This window comes from Vitis riparia, chromosome 2 (genome assembly GCF_004353265.1).
Source record: "Vitis riparia cultivar Riparia Gloire de Montpellier isolate 1030 chromosome 2, EGFV_Vit.rip_1.0, whole genome shotgun sequence".
Classification (NCBI taxonomy): Eukaryota; Viridiplantae; Streptophyta; class Magnoliopsida; order Vitales; family Vitaceae; genus Vitis; species Vitis riparia.
Genome location: NC_048432.1, coordinates 3573479 through 3589534, shown reverse-complemented (window position 1 = coordinate 3589534; position 16056 = coordinate 3573479). Strand labels below are relative to the sequence as shown.

General features: G+C 36.2%; 1 protein-coding gene across 1 annotated transcript; it reads right to left on the bottom strand.

Annotated features, from left to right (window-relative positions):
- Positions 1–12946: 12946 nt before the first annotated feature.
- LOC117928647 (bifunctional nitrilase/nitrile hydratase NIT4B-like) lies at positions 12947–14986 on the bottom strand. Its single transcript, XM_034848598.1, has 5 exons — positions 14872–14986; positions 14330–14497; positions 13931–14224; positions 13482–13763; positions 12947–13308 (listed from the first exon to the last, which is right to left on the bottom strand). Exons 1-5 carry the CDS (start codon positions 14939–14941, stop codon positions 13133–13135), a joined length of 990 nt encoding a protein of 329 aa, XP_034704489.1. The 5' UTR covers positions 14942–14986; the 3' UTR covers positions 12947–13132.
- Positions 14987–16056: the final 1070 nt, after the last annotated feature.

Genomic DNA, 16056 nt, shown 5'->3' with positions numbered 1-16056 from the left:
ATGTAATCATGAAATCTATGGTTGCATTAATTCTTTAAATGAAGTTTGATATATGCTTTTGTGAGTTAGAATATGTTAGTTGATCATATAATAAGAGAATATGTAACTCAAGGATGGTATAGGTAATATTGAAAGGCAAATAACTTTCACCTTATTAGATTATAAACACCAATTCATGGGGAGACTATATGCAATAGATAGCAGGTCATGAAGTTAAGCATTTTGTGTCTTGTTGTAATACACATAGGGCATTGAAATGTAATTGACTTTCTATAGTAAGATGTTGAGCCAACTTTAAAATTGGATTATAAAGGAGCCAATACTATCTTATGGGTCTTAGCAGTCCTCACTCAAGTTCATTTATCTCAATGACATGGTTTGTGAGGGTTGGATTGACTCATGATTCACTTATGTGCAAAAAGGCGTTTTGGCAAGTATGCATGAATGCATAAGAGTTTGTTGGGATAAAACCTTATAAATCATGACATGATGTAATAGATTTAGTTTCATTAATAAATTTATTTATTTACTATTCTAGTTCCCTCATATTATCCCATTGGCATTAATTGGTTATCAGAGTATTTACGCCCATATCACTTGCATTGTACATGACTTAGGTGTATTAGGAGTTGAACAAAAAATCCAAGTCATGGGTTCTTTGCAAGGTGATAAGTAGTTTATAGTGGGTTCATGGATTTGAGCAATTTAGTAGAGACTATAGTGTACTACCTCCTAATTGGAAAGATGACTTGTCTTAGTCACCGAGATGACTTTCCCATGATGAGTGAAACAATGTGTATGGTTACACATTGGACATGACCTATGGTGAATTATGACATTAATTGTTGGGTAGTCATGATTTACCATGATACTATATTGTATAAACTCTCAACCTTGAGAGGATATTGAGTTTGTGCTGAAATCAATAGGAAACTTTGATCTATGGGTGAGATCCTTGTGTGGTCATGTATTCCTTACAAATTGGGTCACGGTTGATGAAGATTAGTGGCAACAAGTATTCTTAATAGAGATACCATAATATCTTATGAGATTAAGACAACATGTCTCTTGGGTGATCCTAAAGACATGTGATTAAGATGACTACGACCATAACAATCCCTTAGTAGAATTTGACATATGCTCTTTGTAAGCTAGAATGTCAATTGATCACTTAATAGGAGGATTTGTAACTCAAGGATTGGAGAGATAATTTTGAAAGGTTGGCATCATTACCTTGTTAGATTACAAACACCGGTTCATGGGGAGTCTACATGCAGTGGATAGTAGGTCATAGACCTAAACTTTGCCTTGTTGTAATTATATAGCATATTAGAGTGTAGTTGACTCTCTTTAGTAGGGTGTTAAGTTAACCTTAGAATTGGATTCAAAGTGAGATAGTATTTTCCTATAGGTTCCAATGGTCCCTGCTCAATCTGGTGTCACATTTGTTTGAGGGGTTTTAGGTTTGTAGTTAACAAGTGTGCATAAGGGGGAATTTAATAAAAATACAAGGTTGGACTAGATCTTGTGAATAGACTTTCTAGATTGACATAATTTATTAATTGGATTCTAATAGGGCTAATTAATTAATTAGGACCTAAGTGAGCTAAATCAGGTAACCTAAGCCCAATTTGGGCTCAAGTCACTAAAGTTCACAAGGAAGCTTATAAATAACTATTTAAAGCCCATTGGGTTTTATGAGTAACTTAAGCTTGCCTTGGGTATGGGTAACTTATTATAACCTAAAAAGGTTCTTAATTGAGGGCTTAGATTAATCAATTAACTTAGTCTAAAAGTACAATTCACCAAATTTATTGGAAACTTTGAATTACTCCATTTCATGACCCAGGATCATATAGGGTGCATGCAACTATCCTTAGGCTTCTCTAGATCTAATGCAATGGAAAAATATGGATATAAAATCCATAAAATGTACTAGATTTATAGATTAGAACTCATACCTATTATTTGAATGTTTCTAAATTAAATCCAATCCCTAAAAGACATCAAAGATGTTTTAAAAGTCATTTATTGAACAATTTTCCACCCAATCTCTCCTTTCATAGATAGACCCTAGCATAAAAGAAGGGTAGGCTTCTATTTATCTCTTTTAAAGGTAGCTAGGGTTTGCTCATTCTTTTAAGGCATCAAACTCTTAGACTTTTACTTTTTCCGTTCTCTCTCACATGTCTAGAGAGAATCTAGTCCCCACTCTTCTAGATTCTAACATTTGAGTTTGTAGCTTTAATGAGGAGCCATCAAATAGAAAACCAATAGGTTTGCGAGATTTTCAATGACCCCTACACATTTGATAACCTCCTTGACTGCAAAAATTTGATTTGGGAACATCTAGATCTTGGTAAATACTTCTAATCTATAGATCTAGATCTAATTTCTATTTTAAAGGTGATTTTTCTTTCATTGCTAGGGTCTAGATAAGCCTAGGAAAGTCTGCATGCACTTAACGAGATCTAGGGATAGGGAACTTAGTGATCTATACTTTCTTGTAGTTGTAGCTTTTTGCTTTTGATTTTAACTTGAGTGTACTTTTGGCCTTTTCTTGCTTAAGCTTTTAATTTTTTTGAATGATGTACAATGCATTTATTTTTTTAGAGGAATGTATTTATTTTTCTTAATGATGTACTTTCTTTTTTGAAGGATATACTTAATTTTATAACAAATGTATTTAATTTTTTTCTAAAGAATGCACTTATTTTTCTAAGGGATCTAGTTGTATGGCATAAGATGTCCTCTCAAGCAGAGGTGGAGGTACTATAGATTTTGTAATAGGCACAATGATTGCTAAGGTGGTATGTGATGGAGGGACTAGTATAAAAGCCTGAAGTAAGGGTGTGTCCAATGATATAAATGGCTCAAGTAAGTAAAGAGAAAATGGTGTGGAAATTCAAGTAGGGAAGAAAGGGTTGGTATGGATTCATCGGGGGAAGGAAATGTAGGTTCCATGATACAGATGCCTAAAGTAAGGGAATCGTAGATAATGTGTAAGCCCTAAGTGGGGGTTGTTGATGCTAGGTCAACTGAGGATGGAATCCCTTGGTCGTGGCAGCAAAAAGGTTATGTCCAAAAGTTGGAGACTGGGCTTTCGCCTTCCCTACACAAAGATGTCCGGACACACTCTCCAAAACCTAAGTCAGACTTTGAAGTGGGTAGGAAACCTTAGAGACAGAAAGAGAGAGAAGATGAGAAAGTCCTTAGTATTGCGTACCTAGGTTCTGGTTCCAGGAGGGTTTTTATAGTGTCTAGGATGGAGTCACTATTGTGCTAAGTTAATATCTTGACTTTTGCCGCCATGATGGCAGCACAGTGGATGACGGGGTAATCATCACCATTTAGGCGGTTGGCAGGGGTTGCTAGTGGTACGTTATGATGGTTTGCCTGTCGCCTCAACCTATTGGAGGTATGAGGTAGTGTGTGATAGTAGTCTGATATGAACGTGGAGACAAGGTAAGATCCCATCGCCCATACTTTTTTTAGAAAAAAAAAATCATTTCCTGCAACAGAGAGATAGAGTAACCATTCGGAATGCGCTGGCAATTTAAGGGAGCCTAGTATTGCCGGTTGCTGGCATGTATAGTCCAGACTAGGAGCTTCGAGTCTGATGATGATCGTCTGGACAACATTGAGATGAACACCACATGGGCCAGTAGTGGTCTGCCACGTGGGGGAGATCTCCACAGGGGTGACAAGGTTGGAATGAAGGTATCATGGAAGAGGAAATACGAGTCTATGACAACTTTGACTTATTTCTTATATCGACTTTAAGTTACATCATTAAGTTCTTTTAATAAATATACTTTACTTAATAACTAAAATTAAGTTATTAAGTCATTTTAAGTTATTAAGTTAATTTACCAAACACCTACTAATTTTCAAATTCTAACTTTAAGCAAGGATTATCAAAGAGGTCATCAAGGGTTTCAAACATATTCTATTGCTCAACTTCTCAAAGAGGGACTTCAGAAGAGAAGATTCCATAATTCTAGTTTTGTATTCGATTGTATGTATCCTACCACATGGAGACGATTCCTCAGCATGCTGATTTATTATTAAGTGCATGTGAATTACGTACGGAATTCCAATTGATATGAACATAAAATTAATTGAATTATGTGACATTTTTTTTACGCATAATAAAACATATACAGTTGGAAGATATCTCGAGATTCTGATTTATCTGGCCCTCAAAATTCTATTTCACTGTCAGGTTGTGGACGTTCCACCCAGCTGGAGCATATCCCTTGGCATGCTGATATGTCAACTATTGAAAAGTCTGCAACCATTTTCTATATTCATGAGCTTTTCTCCTGTTCGAATTAGTTTTGAAGTTATCTACAGACAGTAATTGTGGACTAACTACATGACTTGTACAAATTGAAAATGACTTCAGTCATGTGTAAAAAATAATAAGAGCTAACATTCATTAATTGTGGATAAATTGTCTATATGACTTTAAAGAAAAAAAGGTCATAAAAAAAACTGATTGCCTTGTGGATACGCCTACCAGTAGATAGCTGAGAACAAGGTCTAACTCTCAACCTTTTGTACTGCCTCTACAAAGGAACACAAAATTGAGAGATTCAAAGGCAGCTATGGTATAAATACTGTTTCATAAATTACTTTTCAAATTTAATTTGGTAGCAAAAAAAAAAATATAAAAGCATAAAAAATTTGTTTCATTCCCAAAATTTTTGCAAATAAAATTTTAAATAAATTAAGACCTTGACTCTTTTCACATCTTATTCTCATTTCTATCAAAGCAATGATAGTAATAATCTTATCTATAAATTTTAAATGATGTAAGATCATTGAATTTTTATTTTCTTTTGACTTCTTATTATGTAATTATCAAACATATTTTTTTTAAGACAAGAAAAAAATTAGACCAAACAAATATATTTGATATTTATAACAATTGAAAACATAATTCGTATTTTCCATTTTAAAAAATAATAAAAGCAAAGGTGTATCAAAACAATACCTCATTTGCTTAATTAGTTATCACATTTCCTAAGTACAAAAGTAGGCAAGTAAATTTTTGCTCAAGTTACAATAGTGCTCAAAATCCTTATCCAAGACTTAGATCCTATTTCACCTTTTTTTTCTTCCTTAGAACAAAAAAACCAAGAAAATGTGTTTGAGAACTGAAAAATAAGATTGTGGACCCCGCATTTCGCTTGATGCGTTTCCACTCAACAGTGAAACTCATTTTTTTTATTTATTTGGTGAAAAATCGATTTTTAGAAAAAGACTTGGAATCGCCACTTATTTTTGTTTTGTTTTTAAAGAGTAAATAAAATAAGAAAGAAAATCCTAAGTGTGACTTCTTATTTTGGAAAAGGTGATCTATGAAAAACCAAATATGAGCTCGAGGGTCAGGTTACTTATCGGAAAGGTATGGTAAAGACCGTAACACCCCTCTAAGTCCCTAAAAATGGGTCTCTACTAATAAAATGAAGTAATGTGGAAAATGATTGATCAATTGTGGATACCATACAATAATCAGAGTGTGAAAGCAAGACACATGTGATAACAAATAAATAAATAAGCATAATCGGGTACGAAACGTACCTTAATCGCAAGCCGAGAGTTATCATAAGAGACAAGATTAGTGCACAAATATGGGATAATCGCATGCATGTCATAGAGTGAGGCAAGCCAATCAAACATAGCAATCAATCGATCAATGGAAAATCTCATATGTTGGGCCCCACCAAAGCCCGATTTATCTTAACGTAGATTAACTCCGTAAATTTCATTATTCAAAATTATAGAATTATTCATGCTTCTCAAAAATGTGAAAATCAGAAAACTATTAAAAATCAAGGAGAATTTATGAAAAATGTTTGCCGGAAAGAAATGTGGTGACCAATTTTATTAAAGAATGGAAAATATTTAAAATCAAGAAAAAAAAAAGAAATAAGAAATAAATAAATAAATAAAATAAAAAAATAAAAAAAAATAAAAATAAAAATAAAATAAATAAATGAATAAAATAAAAGAAAATAAAAAATAAAAAATAAGAATGAAAATAAAAAGAATAATAATAATAAACAAATAAAATAAAAGATGATGACCAGTGGAAAGTGGTAGAGATTGACTTATTAGAATTGGATTTATTTAAAACCATGAGAGAAAAATTGAAGAATTAAAACCATTTGAAAAACAAGATTTTTTTTTTTGAAAATTGATTTTTGAAGGCGTGTATGAAACTATAGGAGATGAGGCACGTGTCTTAAGGATGGCCTATCAAAGGTGGCCATGCAAGGGTCTTGTGCACTGGTGGTCGAGTATGGGATACCAACAACTGAGATGGCCCAGATGACTACTGTGGGTCCGGATGGTACAGAATGTCTCTTTCCTTGTGGACCCCTGCATCCCTTTCCAGTCTAAGTCAACCCCCGAAGCTATGCAATTCGGCCATATGGGTCCCAAAATCCTCCTTCTTAGTTCTGATGCTGATATCACCATCTTCTTCAACCTCAACTCTTCCAACATCGGGTAAGCCATAGCCATGGCAGCGACCTACGGATAAACGTTACCTCCCCACCCATCCGGCACCAGATTAAAGTCTGCAGAATGCGGCTTCCCCTTCAGCGCCACTGACTGGAGCTCCGGGAGCCGCCTGATCACTATCCCAGGGCTCACAGCGTAGTAGTCCTCGATGAAGATCCGTCACCGGCTCCACCGCTCCACCTCATACCACGATTTGCACACCACAGATATCACGTTTCGGTCCTTATCGGTATGAATGAAAGAAAACACATGCTCCAAAACCTCTTCCGGAAACGAGTACGCCATTGAAAATTCTTTCTTGGAGTTCCAAATTCACAAACAAACCCTAAACCGAACTTTTCGAAGTCTCAAATCTGAGATGCCATTAACAAGCTCAGTTGCAGAATACAGGTTTCCGTTCATTTCCCCACTGGCTTTGTCCCTGAAGTATTTGCAGCCCGACAGCTTGTAGGGGAACCTCACTGACATATCGTGTTCGGTCTTCTCACTCACCACGACAAGGCGATAAAGATAGAGTTGGAACGGCGAATCAAGAGGCAGCTTTAAGTGATCGATTTTACAGAAAGAACCCATTTCCTCCATTCCCTCATTGGATGAAATTTTGGATAATCGTTCACCAATTCTAACTTTCATCTTCACCAAGTCTCGATGCTTCTTCTTTAATGAGTGCAACGAATCTGCATGTCGGGAGACCAAATTCTCATGACGCATAAGAAAAGAATTTGCACCCGCCGTTACCGATCCTTCTCCTTTGATACCAACTCATCTATAACTATGACATTTAATCACTTCTCCATTTGACCATCCATTCCGAACATGCCCAGAAAATCATTGCTACTTCCTGTCCAACACTTAAAAAAAAATGACGATGCCGGGTGTGGTGTTGAATACAGTACGAAAATGAGGAGCGCGATGGTGAGGTAAGTGGATTGACGGGCATTAAAAAGAATGGCGACACGTATGGGTATGGAAAATGTAGATCGTGAGTGGTTGAAGGAAATGGTGAAAACGATGGGAAAGATGGAGTTGTGTGCATAGTAAGGGTGTTGGCTGCTTGCAGTGGGTAAGATTGATGAAGAAAATGGGCATGATGTGTAGGAGGTGCGAGAGCAATGAAGATGGCCATGCATAGGGGAAAAAGCGTGTTGAGAAATGGGAAGAATGAAAACAGGTAGTGAGAGAAACGGGAATGAAAGGTGATCATGCATGCATGAGGATAGATGGGTAGCGGAGGAAGTGGGTTTACAGGGTGCTGAAAGAAATGGGTGTGTAGGTTGACTGGAAGGTGGAAATGTAGGGCGTGGTGACGGGTTCGGTGGGTATGAGAAGAAGGAAGATTGGATAGTGGGAGAAATGGGTATGGAAGATGGCCGTGTTTGCATGATTCCCATGCATGCGTGGAGCTTCAGGCATGTGAGAAATGATAGAAATGAGGTAAAGGTTGGTTGGATGAATGATGAGGGTGGATGGTATAGGAGAAACGAGCATGGGGTTGGTGAGGTGGGTTAGTGTGGCCGTGTATGGCCATGCAAAGGTGGGAGGGAATGAGATTGAGAAGAGTGAAAACGGGTAGAGAGAGAAATGGGTATGAAAGATGAGTATGTGAGGATTGAAAATGGAACGAGGTGAAGGTGGCCATGTGCATGAGATTTTCATGTACATAGAAAAATGAAGGAAATGGGTATTAGTGAGAGAAATGGGTATGGTGGAGTGAAGGATGAAAGGGTGGCGAGATTAGAGGGGCATGGTTAGTAAGAGGTTAAAGATGGGGAGGATGGGTGTAGTGGTGAAACAGTGTGCATGAAGGGTACGTGGTGTAGAGGGATAAATGGGTTCATACGTTTCAAGGAAAGGGTGATATGCATGGGAGGTTATGAAAGATAAGTATGGAAATGGGCATGAGAAGGTGGGCAATTAATGGGTAGGATGAGTTCGGTGGGTGTGAAGCGATGGGTTTGATGGAGGATAGGACGGATGAGAGATGAAGGATGAAGTGGGTTAGAGAGTATTAAAGAACTGATGGTATGCATGGAAGGATGGGTTTGATGGAGGATAGGACGGATGAGAGATGAAGGATGAAGTGGGTTAGAGAGTATTAAAGAACTGGTGGTATGCATGGAAGGTTAGGGAGAATGAGGGGATGAGTTTGGGTGTGAGTATGGTTACGGGCATGGTGGAGTGAAGGATGGAGTACAAAAGCTGCAGGAATGATGAGATGAGGTGGCCATGTGTAGGAATTCCATGCATGCGGGTAGGAAACAAATAGCTGGGCAGCAAGGTGAGTGACGACCTGAAAACTCTCATCATCAAGAGCATGGGTGGCAGTGGAACAAATCTTTTCCTCAAACCTTTCAGCAATTTTCCATATCTCACATAATTCCTCGGAATCAGACCTTAACTGATCTAGCTGGCAACTCTTTGAAGGGATGAGTCATAAGGTTACATACCAAAGAGATTCTTATGGTTCCACACCTCAGAGTATAGTTCCCGTACCTAAGAACGCCTGAACACCAGGAGCAGAGGGAAAGTAGCAAAGACGGAGCATAGATGAAGAAAATAAGATTAACCATCAAAAGCCACACTTCGTGTCCTAGTCAGTGGGCTTAAAGATAGATGGATTAAAAGAGTTTCTAAATGGCGCGAAGGAGATAAAATGGAGTTGAAACAATTTTTGAACACAAACAGGAGCAATAGAGGAACTGTCAACTATGAAGAAAAAAAAACCATAAATCATCCAAAGATCAACAGCAACACATCTAAATAATAGTAGATGAAAAGAAAAGAAATATACACAGTGGAAGACTTACTTCTGGGAAAATGTTGGAGGTCCTTCTTCTCTATAACCCTAGGACCTCTGAACCTCTTCTCTGCTTCTTCTTTTTCTCTTCTCCCACAACTCATTTTTCCCTCAACTATTTTATTTTTCTCTTCCAGAACCCTCCGGAACCAAAGGTGTCCCCCCCTCCAGATACTACCCCTCAGTTCAAAAATATCTCATGTCTCTCTGAACACACTCCTCTCTCTCTTCGATTCCCTCTCAATCTTCTCTGAAAAAAAACTCTCGGTCCCCCTCCAAAAAACACCTTTTTTTCTCTTCCCTAAGCTATCTATCCCTTGTTACAACCCACAAAAATGTCTTTCTTGTCATGTAGCCCCCTTTTCTGTTCAGTTCTATCTCCTCTCTTCAAACGGTTGTGTCTCCCCTTTTTGAAACAACTCACCATCAGCTGCTTTTCTTCCTACTTTCCATCCCGTCTAGCCACCCAAAAACAACTCATTCCCAGTCCTCTTTGGCTGCCCAAGAACGGCTCACCCATCATCCGCTTTCTTCACCTTCCGTCTTCTTTGGCTGCCCGAGAACGACTCCTTCTCAGGGTGGCCAGAAAAATAACAAAAAATAACATGAAACCCCTCCATCTCAAGGGTCTACAAAGGTATTTTCAAAAAACATATGTTAGTTGTTTTTAGTTTCCTTCATTAGCTTTTTTTATGGTTGTTTAAAAAAAATAATTATACAAAAAGAATGATTAAAAATATAATATTATAGACAAAAATTATTTTAAAATTATATGCATGAGTTTTGGAAAGTCTTGCAAAATAAGCAAAGCTATAGGAAAAATATGCAAACAAAAATTTGTATTAAAATCATTGGGGGCGGACAATATTTGTGGAAAAATATTCTTTGTCAAAGAATATTTTTTAAAGATCAATTGAAAGCCTAAAGCGACTCGTTCCCAAATGAATTTATTGAATGGTGAAGAGCATGTATGTTGCGATTTTTTGGATTTGTAGGGGGTATTTTATAAAGCTTTTTTTCTCTTTGTGAAACTTCTTTACATATGTGAAATTGTTTTATTTTTTTTATCATTTTCATTGAAGGAAGTTGCAGATATTTATAGATGAAATTAAAAAATTAAATTTAGAATTTCTAAGATTTGATTACTTAATTAAAAAAATTGGTTTCTTAATTTTATCAACTTGTCTTTTTCATTAAGGAAGTTTGCTAACAAGAGAATATTTACTTCTCATTTTCTTTTGACTTCAATTGGAAGATTTGTTTCATTTGTTTAGAAAATTTGCCAATAAGAAAATATTGATTTCTAATTCTTTTTTTATTTCAATTGTTTGATTTGATTTGATTTTGCAAGACTTTATTTTATAGCCTTCCAAATTTCGCTACATGCCATTTTTTGAATTGAGTTCCACATGTTCAATATATATGACTCATCACTTATCAAGCCCAAATTTTGTTGAGCTAAGGAGTTACAATTTTGAAGACTAATTTGGTAGTATTTTAATCCATTGAAATTTTTTATGTTTACAAATGCCCTCAAGACAGATCACACACATACATTGCCATGTATAAGAGGTGAGTCTTGAAGTTAGCCTTTTGAATCTTCCATATCCTTCTTTGATTTTATTTTTTTCGAAGAAATGTTTTAATAGGAAATTTCCTATTCAAAATACTTTTCTTCAACTTTTTCCAAACACTACTTTATTTATTTATTTATTTGCCTGGTATCAAAGAAAGACCTTGTGTTAATGGGAAAGCTTCTTATTTGAACATCTATTTTCTTTTCTCATGGTATTTTCACTTCCAATTTGCCATCCTACAATAAGTCCTTCACCCTAGCTTGGTCAATTGCATCTTAGACTTGATCACATGCCTTTAACTTGTAATTCAAGTTCCATTTTTTTTTTTGTTTAAAAAATAATACAATATATTTGAGCAAGACCTTAAGCAAGAGAAGAGAGGTGGAGGATGGAGCACCAGCTAACCTTAGGGCAAGATCTTGAGCAAGAGAAGTAAGGTGGAGAATAGAGCACAAACTTCTTTAGAGTATGGTAGGCATGTCGTCACAGAGTTATCTTCCACATGGAGCATGGTAGGGCATTATATATATGATAGGGTGTGCCATCATGTAACAATGAAGAACAACAATCCATGGTGTACAATTGGGAACAACAATTCATGCTATCAAGATTCATCTGTTTTTATTTATTTTTTATTTTTTATTTTTATCCCTATCTCCACCCTCGACTCCATTTTTTTTTCAAGTTTCTAGATCCCTTTTGATTCTTTCTCGTTTTCTTTTTTCAACTATTTTTTTCCCTCCTTTTTTAAGCATTGTTCTTAAGGAAAAAAATATAATTTACAAGTACCTGGATTCTATTCGGATAAAAAAGAGCCATTCACATGCATGGATTAAATATATATCCCATGGATACGTTGTACTTAGCCACGGCTGAAGCTTTCCACTATGACTTAGAAACAAAAAAAGAAAGATATCATTAAAAAACTGATTGCCATGTGGCTGTGCTTGCCAGTAGATGGCTGAAAAGTAGTTCTGACCTTTTGTTTTGGCCTCTACTAAGGAACCCATTATTGAGAGATTTAATGGCAACTATATATGGTATAAATAATGTTTCATAAAGTACTTACACATCTTATTCTCATTTCTATCAATGCAATAATCATAATCATCTTATCTATAAACATGGCCTAGAGCCACAGAGCTGCCTTTTCTTTAGTCCTCGAGCCATTTCAGCTAAAAGTAGTCTTTCCTTAGCATTTCCGGTTCTAAGCTCCCATTTCTTTAGGCCTCGAGGCATTAATTTTCAGCCCAGAGCTGCTTTTTCTTTCGGCCTAAGCTGCCTTTCTTTAGCATTTTCAGCCTAGAGCTACCTTTCCTAGGCATATTAGCCCAAAGCTTCTATTTCTTTAGGCCTGGAGCCATTTCAACCTAGAACATTTGTTTCTTTAGGCCTTGAGCCCTTTTCAACCCAGAACTGTCATTTCTTCTAAATAACTTCTCTTTTAAAAAAACTTCAATTTGTCTTTCCAATCACAAATTTTAAGGCTTTGTTCTAGGTTTCAAGAAGCTGGTAAAAATCTTCTATTTAACATTTCAGCAGTGAATCGAATTCACGAAGAAAAAAAAAATCTTGACGGCATAAAGTAGGACATGGGATAGTTTGAAATGCGTAATTTTCATCATTCAAATGTAAAACATATTAACTCTATTTAGATACTTTAACCATTTCAAATACTACATACATTCTCTTCATTTTTTTTTTCTCTCGCATTTTCCTTTAAATTTTTCGACAATCAAACATAACCATTAAAAAACAGATAATTTTACTTATTTTGAAAGTGCTTTACATATAGCTTCTATGAAAAGCTGTTTCATGTTAATTTAATGATGCACTTATAATATTAAGATTGCCCTTTCATAATCATGAATTAACCTTTAGTTTCAACTTCTACAAGAGGCTAAATGAACAAAGCTATCACAGAGGAGGCCTCAGCCAATGGGTCAGATGCACTGTTGTACCAAACAATAGGTGGAAAATACAATTTTATTAAGACTCTGAGACAAAAAAGAAAAAAAAAAAAAAGAAAAAAAAGAAAAAAAAAAAAGGATGATTTTACACTCAAACCAAGGATTTATTTATAATGAAGTGCAGTCTCCATATGCACATGAAACTGCATTTACAGCATAAAGACAAGGAAATTAACAATGTTGTAATTACTGGAAAATCACACAAATTATTGAAGGAGGACCTTAGCTAGGTTGTCTCCTAAATTGCCCATCTTTTATGTATCTTTGCATTCATCTATCTCATCATCGTCTTTGATTTTAGATGGTGAGGATGTGAAAGTAACAGGAAGCAGTGGACGATTGTTCACAGTGAGGCTTAGCACATCAGCTCTCGAATAATGTCCTACCACATCGAACTGGAACTTTGCTTTAGGAATCTCTCCACGAACATCTACATATCAAGTGATCATAAAAATATTTCATCAGTCCATGATAAATATCATAGAATATCAAGTCTTCGATAAAACTAAGTTTGCAGTCCTCTTAAACCTATAGAATCGACTCATTTGCCTTATCTGCATACTGAAATATTTGGATATATAATTGGATAAGTTAGGGCCATACCAAGATCAGCTGTGAAGAGGCCTTCTCCTTCATAATTCGGTCCTGCTAGAATTTCGCCATGGGGCGAAATGATGACACTACCTCCAGCCCAAACAATAGAATCTGGAGTGACATCTTCTTCTGTAGGACTGTAAAGATACTCAGGTGGAGGTGGGTAATCTTTCCTCCGACAGAACTGGATGGGTGAAAGAACATAGCATCCACCCTCAATAGCGATATGTCTCATTGTCGCTACCCATGTATCCCCGGAATCGGCAGTAGGAGCACAATATATCTCAATACCTATATATATGTACATTGGTATTTGTGATCAATCAATCCCATATCAGAGGCATAATGTATTTCAAGCCTATTTAGGCTAAAACCCTAATAACATAAAAAAGAGTACTGAAGTATTTCAAGCCAAACCATACTAGTTAGTAAAGAGAAAGAAATGGAAAAATATATACCTTTGCCATACATTGCTGTCCTCAGAAGCGGCATTCTATTTTCCCAACAAATGACTGAACCAAGTTTTCCATATGGAGTGTCATAAACTGGAGTTGTCGAGCAATCTCCGAAACCCCAGACGAGCCGCTCCCAATATGTTGGCATGAGTTTCCTATGTTTTCCAAGGTAATTACCTTCAGGATCAAAGAAGAGAACAGTGCAATACAATGTGTATCCATCTCTCTCAATAACACCTATCACCAAGTAGACTTTGTATTTCGCAGCCATTGATGCCATTCTATCAACTTCAGGTCCTGAAAAGATATTAAGTGGTTGATTCATCAAACGTGTCTTGTTTCAATAATTTATTAAGTGGTTCAGTTCTTTAGCTATTTAAGGGAGAGAGAGAGGTAACTGACCCGGCACATTAATGGCAGAAGCATGGTACTTGCGGAAACTTTCTTTCCCTCTTGGCGACTGGTCGGCGAAGTTGTATCCACGGGGATACCCACCGATAAATGATTCAGGAAACACAACCAGTTGGGATCCCAGTGCAGCTGCTTCTTTCAAAAACCTCTCAGCCTTATCTGCTCCCAAAATCACATTGCAAGAATTAATAATTCACGACTTAGAAAGTAAATTAATTGGTCGAATATAGAGAATCAAAATTAACCTCCAGATATCCCAAATGACTTTTTGGTTGCTGAGAAAACTCATGGAAAAAGAGACCTAGATAAAACTGGGAACTTTCATATTTTCAGCTGTTTTGTAACTAAGAAAAGAGAAACCACCTCAACCCAACTCATCCAAGTAATTATTGTACAAGCAGTAATTCCTTGATTGGCAGCTGAAAATATGTTCAAGCTTCAATCATCCTTTTCTTTCCTTCAGTTTCTCAGCAACCAATCAACTCACAGATTCTCTTACAGAAGTTGCAGAATTGAGAGAAATGGTACGTTACCTAGAGTGGCAGGAGTATCATAAAAGATACTAGAGGCTTGAACAACGGTGGCTCTAACAGTTGAAGACATTGCAGAAATCGTATGCTTTTTCGTTTCCCTTCTGTTTGAGGATTCCTCACACAGCGTTCAGTATATATATATATAGCCCAAAAGGTTCTTCTGCCATTACTTGAACAAGACGAAAAGGCTGCGAAAAGTCTGCCTTGGTTTTCCATATTGATTTAAGTTATCCGCAGACATTGTGGACCAGCCACATGACTTAAAACAAATTGAAAAGAACTGAGTCATCTGTGAAATATATATATAGATTTCATCTTTTATACTTGAATCATCTCCCCCCTCTTTTTTTTTTCCCCCTAGTTTTGGCCTTATTTTTTTAAAATATAATATGTATTTTACTTTTAATCAATGGCTCATATTTTGAACAAGTGCGCCAGATTTTCTGAAGTTGTATATATAATAATCTACAAGTTACGATAGCGATTATATTTGGATAAAAAGAGGGACCCGCCAACTTGCATGGCTTCTATATAGGACACAGACAAATTGTCTTTAGTGGCGGCTGAGGAGGCTTTCTATGACTTAAAAAATAAATAAAACAAAAATAGTCATTAAGAAATCAGTGCCATGTAGTTAGTGTCCGCCACTATCTACACTTTCTTTAAAAGAACAAAATTGTCATTTTTTTTTATCTCAAAAATCACTGAATCGTACAAAATAATATAAGATAAGATTCAATTCAGTCTTTTTTGGCCTCATAAGAAAACCTTAGCCAACTCAAGGTGACCACTACAGAATCAAAATAGGTTTTCTTTTCTTCATATATATATATATATATATATATATATAGTTGGTGAAAGAGGGTACAAACAAATATATGCAAAAAAAAAAATAATCGACAGGTATGATGATTATATTTGAATAAAACAGAGGGAGCCCCCCACATGCATGGATTCCATCTAGCACCCAGAGGAATTGTCTTTAGTGGGGGCTGAGGCTTTCCATGACTTGAACTATATATAGAGGTAAAAACTAGGTCTAACCTTATGTATTGGCCCCAACCAAAAATTGAGTGATTGAATGGCAGCTCTGGTAAAAAAATAAAAAGGGAGAACCATGTTTACTGTCATAGAATGCTTCAAATGAGTCTCCCCATGGGTTTATATAGAGTCCAGAAAGTTTCT